The sequence below is a fragment of the Hipposideros armiger genome, unplaced genomic scaffold, assembly GCF_001890085.2.
Source record: "Hipposideros armiger isolate ML-2016 unplaced genomic scaffold, ASM189008v1 scaffold_12, whole genome shotgun sequence".
Taxonomy (NCBI): domain Eukaryota; kingdom Metazoa; phylum Chordata; class Mammalia; order Chiroptera; family Hipposideridae; genus Hipposideros; species Hipposideros armiger.
Window position 1 is genome coordinate 1,976,518 of NW_017731362.1, and position 17,954 is coordinate 1,994,471.

Genomic DNA, 17,954 nt, shown 5'->3' on the forward strand with positions numbered 1-17,954 from the left:
GATACATTCTAGCATTTTAATATTTAATGTAAAATATTATTTACATTTTGTTCTAGGGATATAGAGGTATATACTGTAATAGGATTTATAAATCGAACTGGGCTCTACCCAGCCATATTAATTTAACCTCCTAAGTCTAAGCTTTATTATCTATAAAGTGATCACACTGCTCTTCCAACCAAGAGTTGTTGCAAGGATTGCACAATGCTTGATGCATAGTAGGCATTCAATAAATGGTAACGAGTATTGTTATTACTGCTTCCAGATGGGGTTAAAAGAAAGATATACTGAAATTTATTAGAATAAGTATTTCCCTAGAAACATTGAATAATTACCTTGAACATCTCTAATGTCATGTAGAAGAACAGGGAAATGAAGTATTTCCACTTTCTTAATTTAAAAGGTATGAAGGACAAAAATAAAATTGATTTGCTAAACCAATTTGATTTGTTTATTAAAATCCATGTTTTAGAGAGCTTATGTTCCTATCTGTAAATTTTGTCATGAGTAGCCTAGGACTCAGTTGCAGATCTTTTACAGAAATACATCACATTTATTTCTGATGTGTATGCAGTCTTGTAATTATGGTGGTTCTGGTCTTAGAGTTCTTGAATCCCTCCCTCCTTTCCTCCCTCCCTCCCTTTTCTTTCTTTCTTTATCCCTCCAGACACATGGTAATAACTTATGGGAAAAGTTATTGGCAGGTCTTAAATCTTCACATCATTTGGCTTGTCATATGCGTTAGTGGGAATTACGGTATTTAGAAGTATTTACCTGGCAAGTGCAATTTGATCTTCCTTTTAGCAACATGCCTTTTGTATATGGGTGAAGTCACTTAAATAACACATGCTGCTTTGTGGTGCTTTTGAGAATTTCAGGTCTTAAAACCTTTCTTTTTGGTTTAACAACTTAGGTGCAAAAGCAGGTTTACACAATGAATTTTTGGCAGGAAATTTAAATGTTAGCCTGTTCAGAAACCTTCAAATTCAAATACTAGAAAGTTCCAGAGGATAATCTGTTTATGTTAAATTGAACATGTTATCCTTTTGGGATAGAGCTATTACAGAATTTGGCAAAACCATTTGCATTTTTGAATCTGTTGTACACTTTAATTTAAACATTGCATGATAAGTTTGTAAGTATGATTCACATTCAAGACACCCTGTGAATCAGTTTATGGTTGAACATATAGCATTCTGCAAGGATTTTTTTTTTTTTAAGCAAGCTGTCTTGATGTTCTGTATGAAAGGGCATTGGCAGCAGCAGTGTTTCAGTTTATAATTTGTTTGTATTTCTGGAAAGGAAATTTTTAGATGACTTGAAATCAAGAAGAGAAGTACATCCAACTGAATCTCTTCTTTTGTGGTGAATGAGTTTTGCCAGCTTAGAAAAAAAAGGACAGGAAAAATTAAGGAAAAAAAAGTCTTTTATTTGCAAAGTTTTGTTGTTACTTTGGTTATTCTAACTAGTGTATTGAAATTTCTTCCTAGAATAATATGTATGATGAAATGCGTAATTATGCATAATAGTATTTAGTACTTTGATCTTGAGCCATTTGACTAATTTGCAAACACGTTGGTCATTTTCTTGAGGAGGAGATGGCCTTGAATTTATTTTTAATCTTAAACCACAAAGGTTACATGATATAATGTCATCCTAAATGCCATCCTAGATATTCATCTAAGTATCCTAGAGCTTTCCATGTTTAGATCAGAATCTGATTATTTCTCTGGACTTTCCTATTTGGAGAAATAGTTTTCCTGCTTTGTTTAGAGTCTGCATTCTTATATGTGGCTGAATTCTAATTTGGCTGTCCTGAAAGCTGCCATATGGCTAGTTTGTATCTATAAACTCTAGTAAAAAATCTGGATTTCCTCAGATAGTTGACTTACATTAAATCATAGTGACAGTATGCTGGCCTAGGTTTCTGATTGTAGCGGAGAAGTTCTCAACCAGAAATCAGAGGCGTGGGTCCTACTCCCAGCTCCCTACATATGATCTTAGGAAAGTCTCTTAATCTTTCGGTGTCTCAGTTTTTCCATAAGTGAAACAGAACTGAGACAGTTTGGAACTTTCTTCAGAGGACCTCCTGAAGAAAGATACTCCATAGAAATAAGCCACCGTTTTGTGTTAGGCTTTTACAATTGCGAGTGTTGAGACGTGCTATGTAGCGATTTAACCTGCCTCCCTAAGAAATGTGTCTTTCTTTTCTTGCTACTTGAGAAGTTGAATTATAATTGTTTAATATTTTTTTCATATCTGTTCCAATCAATTAATATTCAAGGAAAAGATCATTTAAGGAACTTTTAGGAAGTGAATCAGTAACTTTTTGTTGAATAAAATAAAAAGTAATCTTCATATTGCCATACGCTGTGGCCAGGAGCCCTTATATAAAGTGTCAGGACTCAATTGAATTGCACAAGTTGTTTCTATCAATAGCATAATAAGTCCATTGATAGACTTTTGCTCCCTGGGGAATAGAAGAAAACTTTGCTACTCCTTGAATCCAACACCGAAGTTACTAGAGCTGTTCTTTCCTTCTATTCTTAGGAACACTTTGGTCTTAATAACCTGACTGGAATGAATTGCTTGGTGGATGGAACCATCCCACCAAGTTCTGGCCTGTCCAGCTCCAGTGCTTTGGTCTGTTGTGCTGGCTTGGTGACGCTCACAGTCTTGGGAATGAACCTATCCAAGGTAACCAACTTGAATGTGTTAGTCTCACAGAACCCTCTCTTTCTAAAGGCATTAGCATCCGAAATCTCAAAATTAGAATGCCTTCCTTTGATTCAAAAACTTTGTCTTACCTCAAAGGACTATGCATGCATGCATTGTGACTTAACAAGTCCTGCTTGTGATAAACCACCATAAGGTAGCTGATACGTTTCAAACAGTGAGTAGATCTGCAAATAACTATATTAAAATGCTCTTATATTAAGTGTGGAGTTTGAATGCATGGATATCTTTTTAAATCACCTCATTAACAAGTTAAGTTTAGAACAAGGCCTCATAGTTGGACCTGCTTATTTTCACCCGAAACCTTAAATTAAATATTTGACAAGCAGTGGGTAAAAAAGGTAAAGACCAGTCAATAAAGGAACTGAACAGCATATCTGTTTATGCCAGCAGGTTAGTCATGGAAATAAACTTTTTGTTTAAAATTGCATTACAAAGAGGAAATGCTTATTTAAAGGAAACATAAATCCTACAGGAGGTCAGAAAGCCTTAACTTTACAAGTTCACATAAATCTCTGACTTTACAGTTCAGAGCAGGTGTGCTCAGCTTTAATTAATGCTTTGGAGTTCTGGTTCAAATAAAATGTTATCACAGGTTCTTTTTGTCCCATGTACATATCCTACCAAGTTTATAAATGGTTTGGGAACACAGACTGGGCATCGAACAGGTCAAGAAAAAATGAGCCACATGCTTAGTCTTTCTTAAGCCTGTTGAAACTTTCAGTTTGAAAATTTTATATGTAAGAGGAAAGAGAGAAATGAAGGAGAATACGAAGCCTCAGAATTTTCTTTAGCTGTCATGTGTAACTATACATTAATTAACCCTTTGTAAGCAATGGCTTATTTGTAGGGAAGGATAACTTATTATTATTCGTTTGTTTAAGAAAAGAGAAAGCAAGGGGAAGGAAGTCCATATGTAAAATTTGTTCATCATTTAACCATTCTTTATTTAGTGGCTACTTAGTACCAGGTCATGTTCAAGGCGTTAGAGATATAACAGGTATAGTTTTAACCCTCACAGTGCTTATGTTATAAAAGGGGAATAGAGACAAGTAAATAGGCAACTACAATAGAGTGTGATAAGTGGATAAGTAGCATGCTATGGGAGCAGATCTAACCTAGATTTAGAGAGCATAGGATAGTTAAGCTGAGACACCAGGATTCATAGGTGTTAGTTAAGAAACACTGATAGCATTATAACACTGATAATATCAGATAGGAATGTATCTGGTAAAGGGAACATCATGTGGAAATATCTGGAGTAAGAGTGATCATGGCTTGTTGGAGGAACTAAAATGAGTTTAAATTGGCTGGAACACATAGTAATTTGGATGACAGAGTAGAAGACTAGATGCTTATAAACCATGTTGAGTAGTTTGGTTTTTATCCCAGTGTAAAACCATTGCAAACTTTTAGGAAGAGGGTAACATGATCATATTTTAGAAAGATCACCCTGGCTGTGTCATAAAATCTAGATTTGAGGAGAACAGTATTAGCAGTAGGGAGATGATTTGATTTAGGGAAGTGGCAGTGAGAATGGAGAGAATTGAATGATAGTTTTAAGGTACATCTCAGACAGAATCAATAGGACTTGATTATTGATCAAGTGTGGGGATGGGGGACAGCAAAGAGTCAAGGATTATACCCAAGTCTCTGGCTTGGTGTGTGAGTCACTGAATAATTAGTATAGATGAAGAAATAGGTTTGAGGGAAAGCAGAAATGTTGAGTATGAGGAATCTGTGGGAATACTGATGGAGTTATCTAGTATTTATTTACAAACACTATATCTGAAGGTCAGAAGGGAGATCTTTTCTTGAGATGGTTCATTTGAGAGTCATTGGTATATAATTAGTTTCTGAAGCCATACGAGTGGAGGAGAACATCCAGTGGAGGAGTGTAGGTAGAAAGATAAGGAAGAGAAGGACAGAGCTTTGACAGGCATGAACATTTGAGGGATGGGCAGAGGAAGAGATGTTCACTGGAGAGACTGAAGAATAATCAGATAGATAGGAGGAAAACCAGAAATGTGAGTCAACAGCAAAGACAAGGATGAGAATATTTCATGAAAGGAGTGGCAGTGGTGGCAAGGGCTGCTGAGAGGTTAAGACAAGGACTAAGAAGTAACCATTGGATTTGGAAGAAGTTGAGTAAAACTTTGGAAAATGCTTTTTAAAATGGGAATGGGTTGAAATGTCTGAGAAAGGTTAAAAAGTGGAAAAGTTTAGTGGATATACAAAGTCTGGGTATGCCTACTGATCTGGTGTCTGTGTTTGAGGTCAAGGAATTTATTTCTTTTTTAATGGGAGGATTGGTGAAACTTTTTTGCATTTTTCTGGCCCTTTGATGGTGTGAATATCTAAGGGAAAAGGAGATAAACACTTAAACTTTTGGAATTAATTCTGGATGTCTCTGTGTTTTCGAAATAAAAAATAGCAAATGTATTGGCATAAAAACAGACACATAGATCAGTAGAACTGAAAAGAAAGCCCAGAAGTAAACCCACATGTATAAGATCAATTAATTTATGACAAACAAGCCAAGATAATACAATGGGGAAAGGACAGCCTCTTCAATAAGTGGTGCTGAGAAAACTGGACAGCCACATGCAAAAGAATGAAACTGGACTACAATCTTACGCCATATCCAAAAAATAACTAAAAATGGATTAAAGACTTGAATGTAAGACCTGAAACCATAAAACTCCTAGAAGCAAACATAGGCTGTAAGCTCCTTGAATGGTTTTGGTGATGAATTTTTTGGATTTGACATTAAAAGCAACAGCAACAAAAACAAAAACAAACAAGTGGGACTATCAAACTAAAAAGCTTCTGTACAGAAAAAAAACCATCAACAACATGAAAAGGCAACCTACTGAATGAGAGAAAATATATGTAAATCATGTATCTGATAAGGGATTAATATCCGAAATATATAAAGAACTCATAGAACTCAATAGCAACCGCCCCCATAATCCAATTAAAAAATGGGCAGAGGATCTGAATAGACATTTTTCCAAAGAAAGTATACACATGGCCAACTAGCACATGAAAACATGCTCAACATCCCTAATCATCAGGGAAATGCAAATCAAAATCACAGTGAGATACCTATCACCTCCTACCTGTTAAGTGGCTATTATAAAAAAGACAAGAAATAACAAGTGTTGATGAAAATGTAGAGAAAAGGGAACTCTTTGTGCACTGTTGGTGGGAATGCAAATTGGTATGGCCACTATGGAAAATAGTATGGTGGTTCCTTAAAGAATTGAAAACTGCTACCATAATCCAGAAATAGTACTTCTGATATATTAGAATGTTATTCAGCAATAAAAAAGAGTGAAATCTTGCCATTTGTGACAACATGGATGGACTTTGAGGGCATTAGGCTAAATGAAATAAGTCAGACAGACAAATACCATATGATCTTACTTATATGTGGAATCTAAAACAAAAAGCAAAAAAAACAAGCTTAAAGATACAGAGAACAGATTGGTGGTTGCCAGAGGTGGAGCAGGGATGGGTGGGTAAAGGTGGTCAAAAGGTACAAACTTCCAGTTATGAAATAAATAAGTCATGGGGGTGTAATGTGCAGCATGGCATCTATAGTTAATAACACTGTAGTGCCTATTTGAAAGTTGCTAAGAGAGTGAATCTTAAAAGTTCTCATAAGAAAAAAAATTTCTGTAACTTTGTATGGTGGTGGATGTTAACTAGATTTATTATTGTGATTGTTTAGCAATATATACAAGTATGAAATCATTATGTTATACACCTGAAACTAATATAATGTATGTCAATTATACCTCAATTTAAAAATTGAATCAGAACTATCTGACTCCATTGCCTAAAAGGAACAATATGTATGTCTTAGATTTTCCTGCTAGTCTAAATTGTACTGAAAATGCTTTATTTTCTAGGGCTGAGCATAATTATTTGAAGAGTTTCTTTGCTTTAGTAAGATACAATCTTGACTGAAAGGAAATTCCCGATTTTCTTGGTCTTTAGTTAAGTGCCAACTGAATACTTAAGTCTTGTAAAAATCATAGAATATATGAACTCAAGGAGAGAACTTTAGAGACGAGCTGGTTCAAAAATCGGTTTGTTTGTTTTTCGTCTTTTTAACTGATGTATCAATCAGTATCCTCTTAGGGAAGAAATGGCACACAGGACATAACTAAAGAGACAATTTATAGGTCTGTGGGCAGGGTCAAGGGACCCAACTAGGAAGGGTGGTTCCCTTGTGAAACCAGAAGCCATTGTACTTCAGGAGCTGTAGCTGTTATTTTGCCAGAAATGCATTGAGGCAGAGAAAGAGTGAAGTGGATGGGAATGACATAGAGTGCGGATGAGCGAGTGACGCTGTCCGTAGACGTCAGTCACCTGGGGTATAGAGACATGTGAGAATGAGGGGCAGGAAGGCAAACAGGGAATGACTAGCCTATCTGATAAGAAAAATAAGTTCCACAAGAGATTGTTGACTGATGCTTTCCCAATTGATAATTAATCCCCTTCTAGTTTATGTACATTCAGTATGCCCTATATAATTACAGACAACAGTTACTGCAAATGGCATATGAGTATAAGTAGGACTACTTATATTCCATGTGGAACTTGTTAATTCACTAATAAACAAAATGTTGCATGTCTGAAACCAGGAAAACATGATGGCTAAGTCACTCAGAGGGTCTGGAAGACAGAAATTGTGAATCAGAATGGAACTGACAAAAGAGAGTGTGGTGTGATAAAGAAATATGAAATAGAAAAGGCTAGCAGTTTCAAGAAGTCAGGATAAAGACTTATCTATTTCTTTCCTCATTCATTCTTCTTTTCTCAATTATCCCCAAACAACAGGGAAAATAAGAAAAGAAGGCACAAGCTCCATCTTTGATAAATCTAGGAGACATAAATAACTCGAAACCACAAGCTACAAAGATAGAAAGTGGATGGAAGGATGGTGCATGACTTAGCAGAGTGGAGAAAGGTCAGAGCCAAGTGCCTGTGGAGGGATGTGCAGATGGAAAGCAAGCTGGCTCATAATTCTCTGGAGAGGCACCCGGTGTCAGAGAAAGCGGGGTGATTCAGGGAATTGATTTGAAAGTCTTTATGCAGAGCAGTTGGATCCTCAGAGCCCACTCTTACCAGGCTAAGTAAGGAGACCATTTCCGCCCACCTTTACAGAAGTCTTTGGAGATACAACCAGAGATTGTCTGGACTTTGGGACTCTGAGGAGGAGGAGGAGAATACACTGAAAACTGAGGAGTTAAGGGATGGTCTGCATCTCAAGAGTGAGACTCCCAACTCCCTTCCTCTGGTCAGCCCTAGCACACTGGCAGCTTTACCACTCCACAACCCCCCTGGTTTTTCAGCATAATAAATGGAAAAAAAAAAAAGAACAAAAACCCCCCAAATTATACCTCAAAAAAATGTTTTTTAAAGAGAAAAGAAAAAAAAAACACACCAAAGTGTACCATCTGGGAATTTTAAAATTTGGATGTTAATACAAAACACACTAAAAGCTGACTGAGAGAGAGCATGAGAAAAGAAGGGAAAGATCATAATCAAAGAATCAGGAATGAAAATTAATTTATCAAAAAACAGCTTTGGAAGATAGAAGGCAGCAGAGTAATATCTTCAAAATATGAATTTAGCTTAGAATAAATGAATAGATCAAGTGTAAGGATAGAATAAAATATTCTCTGACATGCAAAGTCTAAAAGTCTACAGGATGTAATCCATCAAAACTAGGGAGCAAACCAAGAAAGATGACATGGGAGCTAGGAAACGGGGAATTCAATCCAGGAGAGAAAAGCTGGGTATTTATTGAACATTAGTGACGGGAAATCCCAACGTAACACCCGTGACACCCAGCGGTTGGAAAACTCTCAGGATAGATTAGAACCAGAAGAGGGAGTGAAAAAATGAAACTGATAAATCTTATCAGGAAAAAAACCAGAACTGATAAATCTGGCATGTTTGACCATTATGGGAAATGGATTGAGAGTAATATTACAGAGTTGTTGTAGGTAGGGTATGTGAAGGCTTAGCTGGACATAGAAATAAAACTAAGCAAATGAGGAAACTAGGAAGTTATTCAATATAGGAAAAAGAAAAAAATTATTCCAGAAAGGAAATAAACTATTTTGCATTATTTGATCATAAGTGAACAACATTGTCTTAATAATTAATACACTAAATATGGAGTTAACCAAATTTTTTTGGCATAGATTTATTAAGAAAGATTGGGGTGGGGAGGGAAAGGTGGATGTAAGAGACCTAAAAGTTCTCATTTACCATAATAGGAAGGCAGTAGATAAAGTTTAAAATGGAATAGCCAGGAGATAGCATTTTACTCAGATTTAATCATTTAAAGCAAAAGATAAGAGTTGTGAGTGTTTAACTCTGGGCACACAGCTTTGGGGATGGGGATGAGAGGCTGAGAGCTAGAGACTGATTTTGTTATAAGCCTTTTAGCTCCTTGGATCTTTTAGATTATATGCATTTATTGCTTTGGTAAAAGTAAAAAAAAAAGAATTGAAAATAAAGACAAGGATAGAGAGAAGGGGTTAATGGAATGAAAGGTAAGAGGGGCAGTGGATAACCCAAATTATTGCAGTTGGGGGAGCTGGAAGATGAAGAGGCAAGAAGGGATTCAGTGAGCCAAAGTCAGATATTGAGAACAGATGAGCTGCTGGAGCGTGACCAGATCAGAAAGGCCCAGGGAGAGGCCTGTTGATGGGTTTTGGGTGAAAGAATCCAAGAAAATACAGGCATCTTTCACTTAATGGCAGTAGTCCATTCCAAAAAATCAGAGGTTCTGCACAAAATCATTAAGGGGGGGGGCTATTTCTTATTATTTTAAATAGGAAAAATTATAATGCATTACTCAACTCAGAAACTCTAATGTCCTACAATGTTACAAAAACACAGTAAAAACTCCCCTATATAAGTTACACAGAAATACACTGAAAAATACTTTTAAAAGCTTTCTTGAACATCACACAATTCATATGGTTGTTAGCAAGCAGTTACTTTACAGAGTAATACACTGTTTGTCTTCTCTGTCAACACCTGGTATCCCAGTATTTTGCACACTATTTTGTTAACAATGTTGTATTTCGGTTTGGGGATGTATTTTTTTCTTACATAAACATCTTTCAAAAAGTGTTATATTGAGAGATATATACAGCCTATGAAATTTGAGTATCAAAAACCAAGAGGTGTTCTGTTTGAAAAACATGAGTTGCTGAGATGTTCTGTAAGGTATACCTGTACTTTGTTAGCCCAGGATTCAGGTTGCTCTAGACTTGTGTCCAGTTTCTGTCTGCTCTTAGAGTTGTCCTTGGAGGCCAAGAAAGAAGCACCACGTTCCTCTTAAGAATCTTACATTACAGATAATTGTCTGGCTTGGGAGGCAGGCTGCAACTCTAAAGGCTAGCCTTCGCTGGTAAGGTGTGTTAGCTTGGCTTCTACCCACAAATTTTTTCTTCTGGAAAATATAGGAAGTAAATTTGCAGACATTACCCTTAGTAATATTTTTACTGATATATCCCCTCCGGCAATGGAAGTAGGAGAAAAAATAAACATATGGGATTACATCAAACTAAAAAGTGTTTTCACAACAAAGAAAACGATTAATAAAACAAAAAGACAGCCTACTGAATGGGAGAAGATATTTGTCAATGATACACCTGATAAGGGTTAATATCCAAAATTTATAAAAAACTCATTCAACTCCCCACCAAAAAAACAAACAACCCAATTTAAAATAGGCATAAGACATGAAGAGACATTTTTCTAAAGGGGGCATAACAGATGGCCAACAGACATATGAAAAAATGCTCAATTTCACTAATTATTAGAGAAATGCAAATAAAAACCACAATGAGATACCATCTCACTCCTGTTAAAATGGCTATCATCAATAAATCAACAAACAAGTGCTGGTGAGGATGTGGAGAAAAGGGAACCCTCGTGCACTGCTGGTGGGATTACAGATTGGTGCAGCCACTATGGAAATAAGTATGGCGGTATCTCAAAAAACTGGAAATGGAACTGCCTTACGACCCAGCAATTCTACTCTTAGGTATCTACCCAGAGAAATCCAAAATGCTAATTTGAAAAATTTATGCACCCCTATGTTTATTACAGAGCTATTTACAATAGCCAAGACTTGGAAACAACTGAAATGCCCACTGGTAGATGACTGGATTAAGAAACTGTGGAACGTTTATACAATGGATTATTACTCAGCTATAAAGAAAAATGAAATCCTACCATTTGCAACAATATGGATGGACCTAGAGAACATTATGTTAAGTGAAATAAGTCAGATGGATAAAGATAAATACCATATGATCTCACTTATATGTGGAATCTAAAGAATAGAATAAATGAACAAACTAATCAGAAACAGTCTCAGAGATATAGAGAAAAAACTGAGGGTTACTAGATGGGAGAGGGGTGGGGATGAGGGAGACAGTGAGGGGATTAGAAAGCACAAATTGGTAACCACAAGATTGCCACAGGGATATGAAAGACAGTTTGGGGAATATAATCAACAATGTTGAAAAGATTTTGTAGGACACTTATCAGGGAGACCACTTCATGGATGGTGTAGGTGCCTGACCACTGCAGTGTACACCTGATGCTGAAGCTGAATAATGATGAATGTCAACTATAGTTTAATATATATAGTCACAGGACGTGGAGAACAGCATAAGGAATATAGTCAGTGGAACTGTAACAACTATGTACGATGTCAGAGGGGTAGTAGGTTGGGGGAGGGGGGTTATCACTTTGTGAGGAGTGTAAACATCTAACTAGTACATTGTTTTGTACACCTGAAACTAATGAAAACAAAATTCTTCTGTTGGGGTGGGTTAGGGTGGGGCGTAGATTTTGAATTCATGAAGTGGTGGACTGAGCAAGTGATGGTTGGAAGATCTACTTTGGAGGATTGGGGTGGTATAGTAGAAGGATATACAGCTGAGCTGTGTCCCCCATGTTGAAGTCTAAGGAGGAGAAATCCCCTGTTACCTTGGTTGATGATGGTTGAAATGACCAGCAGCAGGTAGGATGGGTAGATATCTATGTGTGGATATCTTTTGTCAAAAATACATTTCATATGATTCTGAGTAACCCAGAATATGGATTAGATATAAAACTTTCCCTTGAGGGTTGTAGTCCACCAAGGAAGCTGGGGAAGTTCAGAGTGAGCTGTTCAGAATTCTGTCCATTGTTGGGAAGCCTGAAATAATAGGAATAGCACTGGATTTGTGAGGGAGTGCTTCCCAGAGAAGATGGACTTTTCAGCCACAGTATAAACTTCCTGTCTCAAGTCCTGGAAGCAGCAACTCACTGACATTTATGGAACACCTATCATGTGCCAGACCTTGTTGTAGACACCAGGGATATAGCTGTGAATAAAACTGGTGGAGCCCTTGCTTACATGGAACTTAATGCTGGTGGCTGTGGCAATGGTGGGAAATAAATGAACAGCTATACAAATAAATCTATAGCATAATATCAGCTAGGGCTATGGAGAAAAAAGGCCATATACGGGGAAGCTGCTATTTCAGATAGGGAGTTAGGAGATGTCCTCTCTAAGGAGGTGACATTTGAACAGAGACCTACGGGGGTGAGCATTGAAGGGAGGCAGAAGGAACAGCAGGTGTGAAAATCCTAAGGTAAAACTGGTTTTCGTGGTCCAGGCACTGCAGAGGCCTGTGTGGCTAGGGTGTGGTGAGTAGTGGAGAGGGCGGAGTGGTGGGAGGTGAGCTGAGAGTGGTGGTCAGAGGCTGTTTTGTGGGAGGTCTTATTTGGATTTCATTCCAAGTGTAATAGAACGTCTTTGGAAGGCTGTGAGCTGAGGATGGCAAGATGTGATTTGATTTGAGTTCCTTCAGCTGACAGTACCATACTGTAGCCTATCCTGGCATGGGAGGGAACAATTAAAAAACAAAAAGCAAAAGAAAAGAAAGGAAATGGTGAATGCCCTTGTGGAACTTAAATACTGTGAGATACTAACAGAAGACTTATTAACTGAGCATCTATCTCATACAAGGTGTGAAGTATTTTATATGTAAAAGGAGAATAGTGTTGTAAGAATGGCTCTTGGGTGAAGTTAAAAGGGAGAATATTTTAAGTAAGTGGTAAGTTCTAAAAAAAAAATAATTGAAGGAAGGGAAGGCTGTGTCTCCACACAAAGTACTGGGAGAGGCCCAAGGGCATTTCAGGCATAGTGAACCCATAAGTGTCTTATAACAGTTCTCTGAGCCAGACTTATAAATATGTGTCAGCCGAGGCCTAGAAATTCTTATGCAGCCTCATGAAATTCCTTTTAAAACCTTATTTGACTACAGGGATGTTTTCTAGTTGCTTAAGTCCCTGAACAGATTTAGTTAACTTAATTTTAGGGGCAAATTAGCTGTATAGACATGGGTTGATACTCTTTTCAGAGGAGTGTTTTTGAAGTTTGAAATCCATACTGTGCAAGGGACCTTTGAGGTTCAGAAGCAGAGTCAGTGGAATGTTCAACGTTCTGTGCCAAATATGTCCAAGTTTTCATTTTCCTGAATTTATAAGGGCTGTTTCCTTCAGAAAGTTTAAGGCTGTATTTTCCTTTGCATATAGCTACATTTAAGTTAAATATTTCTTGGCCTTCAGAATGAGATCTTAACACTTAAAATGTAAGGACACGGTCTACATTATAAAATGAAAAGAATCTCACAATTATACAAAGGTTTAAACTATGATTTGAATGTTTTAATAGTTTGCTGTATGGTATAAGAAAAATCAGAAAACAATTTGCACTGTCACTAATTATTACGTTTAGAAGTCCATACAAGGACATTGTTTCAGTTTGCTTAGAATAACAAAAACCTCCTCCATATAACAGTTAAGGAAAATAGTAGTTTAAAACATTCCAGCCAGATGTTGACTGCTAATGAACTGCAGCAGCATGGCCTCTGAGATGGTAAACCCAGGACACAATCTTTGAAAAGAATCTCTTAATTAAGTGTTGAATGTGGACTGAAGCCATGTGCTCACTGGTACAAAACCCAGGAGGGCTTCGAGTTAGCACTGGGTGGCCTGTGTTTAAAATGTTTGAAAATTTAAGTTAATATTGTTAATATCTCAATATAAAATCGTTCACATAGTTCTATCCATAAAAAAGGAGCCAGGCTGCTCTCGGTTATGTAGGATGGTGTTTGCGTCTCTGGTTATGTTCTCTCTGAGGAGTAGGGTCAGAGACTGAATCATTTATTTAATGATTTTGAGTGACTTGGGTTCACTTGGATGATGTGACTAAGCTATTTGATTGCAGATTAGAAGCCTTGCTTTGCAGAGGTTGTTTAGGTCACCTCTGTTTTTTTTCCATTTCCTTTCCCAAACTAAATACATGTTTACCTTTAGCATAAGCTAAGGCAAACAAGATTAATTAAGGGGCAGCAGATTGGAGGAATATGGGTCCCCGTTTCCAAGTGGCTTCAAATGAAACCACTATTGCTACAAATTCATAGATGCGTGGTTGTGTTTTGAACTTTTATTGTGATCCTTCGGTCCTTGTCATGACTAGGTCATCATGTTTCCAGGCCTCCAAACTTTGATTTACACCCAGCAATAAGTTAAATATTATCCAATATTTAAAGAATTAACTGGGACAATGCAGGTGATATGAAGTATACCACATATGTGTATAGTCCTTATGACTACATTTGTTGTGTGAAGTGAAAATAACTGAAAGATTAAAGTACAAGGGTAAGTGATCCCGTGACCAAATTCAGAGGGGTTTGTCACCTGCTTCCATGCATTTATGTTTCACAGAGGTGATGGTAGCCATCTTGAGCAAGCGTTACCCTATGCTGACCCCCAGACTAATATTGGATAGAGTAAGAAGGACAGCGAAAGGCCCTAGACCTTGTCCCCCTTTGTGACCAATTTACTCTGTAATTTGTATTATCCCTCCGTGTCTCAGTTTCTTTCTAAAGTGAGAATAAGAGTAGGTGTTTCTTTAAATTCACGGGGGCAAATCAGTTAAATTTGCCAAATACCTCTAGTTCTCTGACCTTCCTGATAGGCGATTTTGGAAGAGTTTAGGGGAATTGCTTAGCAAGAAAATAGGTTAGATAGATACATGAGTAGCTAGGGAAGTTTTTGTAACTGTATGAAATTTTTATTTATTTGCTTATTTATTTATTAGTTTCAGGTGTACAAAACAATGTAATAGTTAGACATTTCACCCTTCACATAGTGATAAGCCCCCTCCCCCAATCCATTGCCCCTCTGACATCGTATATAGCTGTTATAATTCCATCGACTCTATTACCTACTATACTCCATATTGTATGAAGTTTTTTAAGTAAGGAGACAAATGGTATTGTGTAGGGAAGAAAGTGACTCAAAAGAAAAAGGTTAACTGATGGAGACTGTTTACGACATGCATTGCAATTCTGGAGACAAAGATTTGGAGGTTACTACTGAAAAATACAACTTGAAAGTTTGTTAGAATTTATGTGAGCATGAAAGATGCCTTTTTTCAATACTGTAGTGCCTAGATGTTTTATACACATCATCTCTAACCTCTTGGTAGCTTTATAAAGCAAGTTTTATTATTTTAGCTTTGCAGAGGAAAATATTGACGCTCAGATTATATAATATGACCAAAGACAAATCGCTTGTGAATGGAGTTGTCTGGATTCCAGCTCATATAGATTTGATTCAAAATAGATGCTTTTCCCACTCTGCAATGCTGTTACCTATGATGTAATGTGAGCAGTATTGTATACATAGGGAGCACCTTGGAGATGAGCCCAACCCTGACATCCTGTCATCTTTCTGATGTCCTAAAGTAGATGGAAGTAAATTATAATTTTTCATATATATGTGTATATATGTATATACAGAGAGTGCCAAAAAATGTATATGCACTTTAAGAAAGGAAACACCTGTATTAAAATTGTAATATATACTGATAAGAAAACATGATTACAAGTCACATTTGTCTTCTGCAATTATAAGAGGTACTCAAAGCAGTTACCATCAGTGTAATTTTAATATAGTTTTTTCCTTTCTTAAAACGAGCTTTATTTTATGCTTTATAGACTTTTTTCTACATGCCTTAAAATGCCTCATTGTTTTGGTACTCTCTCTGTATATGATTAATTATGTGAATTGAATTATTTTATGGTTTGACAGATTTTATACTCATTGTCAACATAACAATTATTTTCAAATCCTGTCAATTCTTTTCTTTTTTTTTTTTTTAAGATTTTTTTAATTGGGTAATTGGGGGAGGGGAACAGACAAGTTGTTGTCCTTTTGTTCTTCAGTCTAGTTGTGGAGGATGTCACTTCACTGGCCCGTGTTAGTATTATCATTGTGCTCTTCCCGAGTGAGGCACGTCACTCACTGGCCATCGGATGGCCGCTCACGGCGGCTCACGGCAGCTCATGAAAGCTCACGCCAGCTGCCGGCCAGCCCCACTGCAGCCTACGCCCTCGCGGGTGACTCACGGCAGCCCAGCTCCAGGTCAAGTTGTTGTTCACCATCTTAGCTGTAGAAGGCGCAGCGTCACTGGCCCTCATGTGGGATNACTTCACTGGCCCGTGTTAGTATTATCATTGTGCTCTTCCCGAGTGAGGCACGTCACTCACTGGCCATCGGATGGCCGCTCACGGCGGCTCACGGTAGCTCATACCAGCTCCAGGTCAAGTTGTTGTTCACCATCTTAGCTGTAGAAGGCGCAGCGTCACTGGCCCTCATGTGGGATCCGAACCGGGGCCCTGCTTCTCAGAGCTGGCATCCCAAGCAAACTCTTAACCAACGTGCCACTCAGCCGGCCCCTGTCAATTATTTTCAAATCCAAAGCAATGGGTTGGATGCTTAGCATACCCTATTTATAGAATAACATATATACGCGTATAGTCCTTGGCCTTAGTGACTTTACAGTTAAGTGGAAGAGACTAGAGTACACAAAAGTAGAAATGGCAAACAAAAGCAGCATATACAAATTCTTCCAAAGACTATGACGAGACCACATTTACCAACTTCTTTTATGAGGCCAGTATAACCTTGTTACCAAACCAAATGTGATACCTTGATACCAAATATGACCAAGGACATTATAAAAAAAGAAAATTACAGGCCAATCTTTCTCATGAAACTAGGTGCAAAAAATTTTAAACAATATTGTTAACAAATTTAATCCAGTAACATAACAGGATAAAATATCATAGCCAAATTCAGTTTATTTCAAGAATTAAAGGTTGGTTTATCAATTGAAATCAATGTAATTTACCATATTAACAGAATAAAACATACGGTAATCTTGATAGATAAAGGAAAGTGTTTGATAAAATTTGACATTCATTCATGATAAAAAGAAACTTGACAAATTAGAAGTAGAATTCAGTACAATGGCTACCTTTGGGAATTAGGGAAGGGAAATGATTAGGTGGGGACATTTCTAGGGTGCTGGCAGTACTTTTTTTCTTGATCTCAATGGTGATTACATGGGTGTTCTCTTTGTTACAAATTATTGAGCTTTATTTTATTTACTTTCTACACTTTTCTCTATGTGCCTTATACTTGAATAAAAGAAAAAAAAGTAAGACTTCCTACAACCCCAGGACCAACCACTGTTAAATAATTTTATTAATTCTCTAAGGAATACTCGATCTGCTGTAATACATACATGTGTTTCCCCTTTTTTATGATACACACATACACACACACAACTTATTTTTTCCCCTTGGCTTCTCTTTTTCACTTAAAAATACAGAGAATCATTCCATGTCAGCCCATATACAGTTATTGGATTCTTTTAAATAGCTGCCTTCTTTAATATTATATGGTCAAACTATAATTCATTTGGCCCTATAATTAGACATTTCAGTTTTTTTTCAGAGTTTTAATACTTAATAATATTATTTCATGAAGATATACTATAATTTATTTAACTAGACTTCCGTGGCTGAAATTTAGGTTGTTTCCAATTTTCCACTATTATAAAAAAGGCTCTGATGAATATTCATACATACAATTTTTTTCACACTTGATCAGTTCTTTCCTTAGCATAAATCCCAGGACTTAGATTTATTGGGTTAAAGATATCCTCATTTTTTTTTTTGGGCCGGCCGAGTGGCGCGATGGTTAAGAACTCGCTTGGGATGCCAGAGGGCCCCGGTTCGGATCCCACATATGAGGGCCAGTGACAC

General features: G+C 37.1%; 1 protein-coding gene across 2 annotated transcripts in view; it reads left to right on the forward strand.

Moving 5' to 3' along the window:
- Positions 1 to 17,954, forward strand: part of GALK2 (galactokinase 2) — a 143,901-nt gene that overhangs the window by 57,798 nt on the left and 68,149 nt on the right. For both annotated transcript variants that reach the window (XM_019664627.1, XM_019664636.1), the window contains exon 5: positions 2,551 to 2,697. In XM_019664627.1, the coding sequence (XP_019520172.1) occupies positions 2,551 to 2,697 (147 nt within the window). The remainder of the gene's footprint in view (positions 1 to 2,550; positions 2,698 to 17,954) is intronic.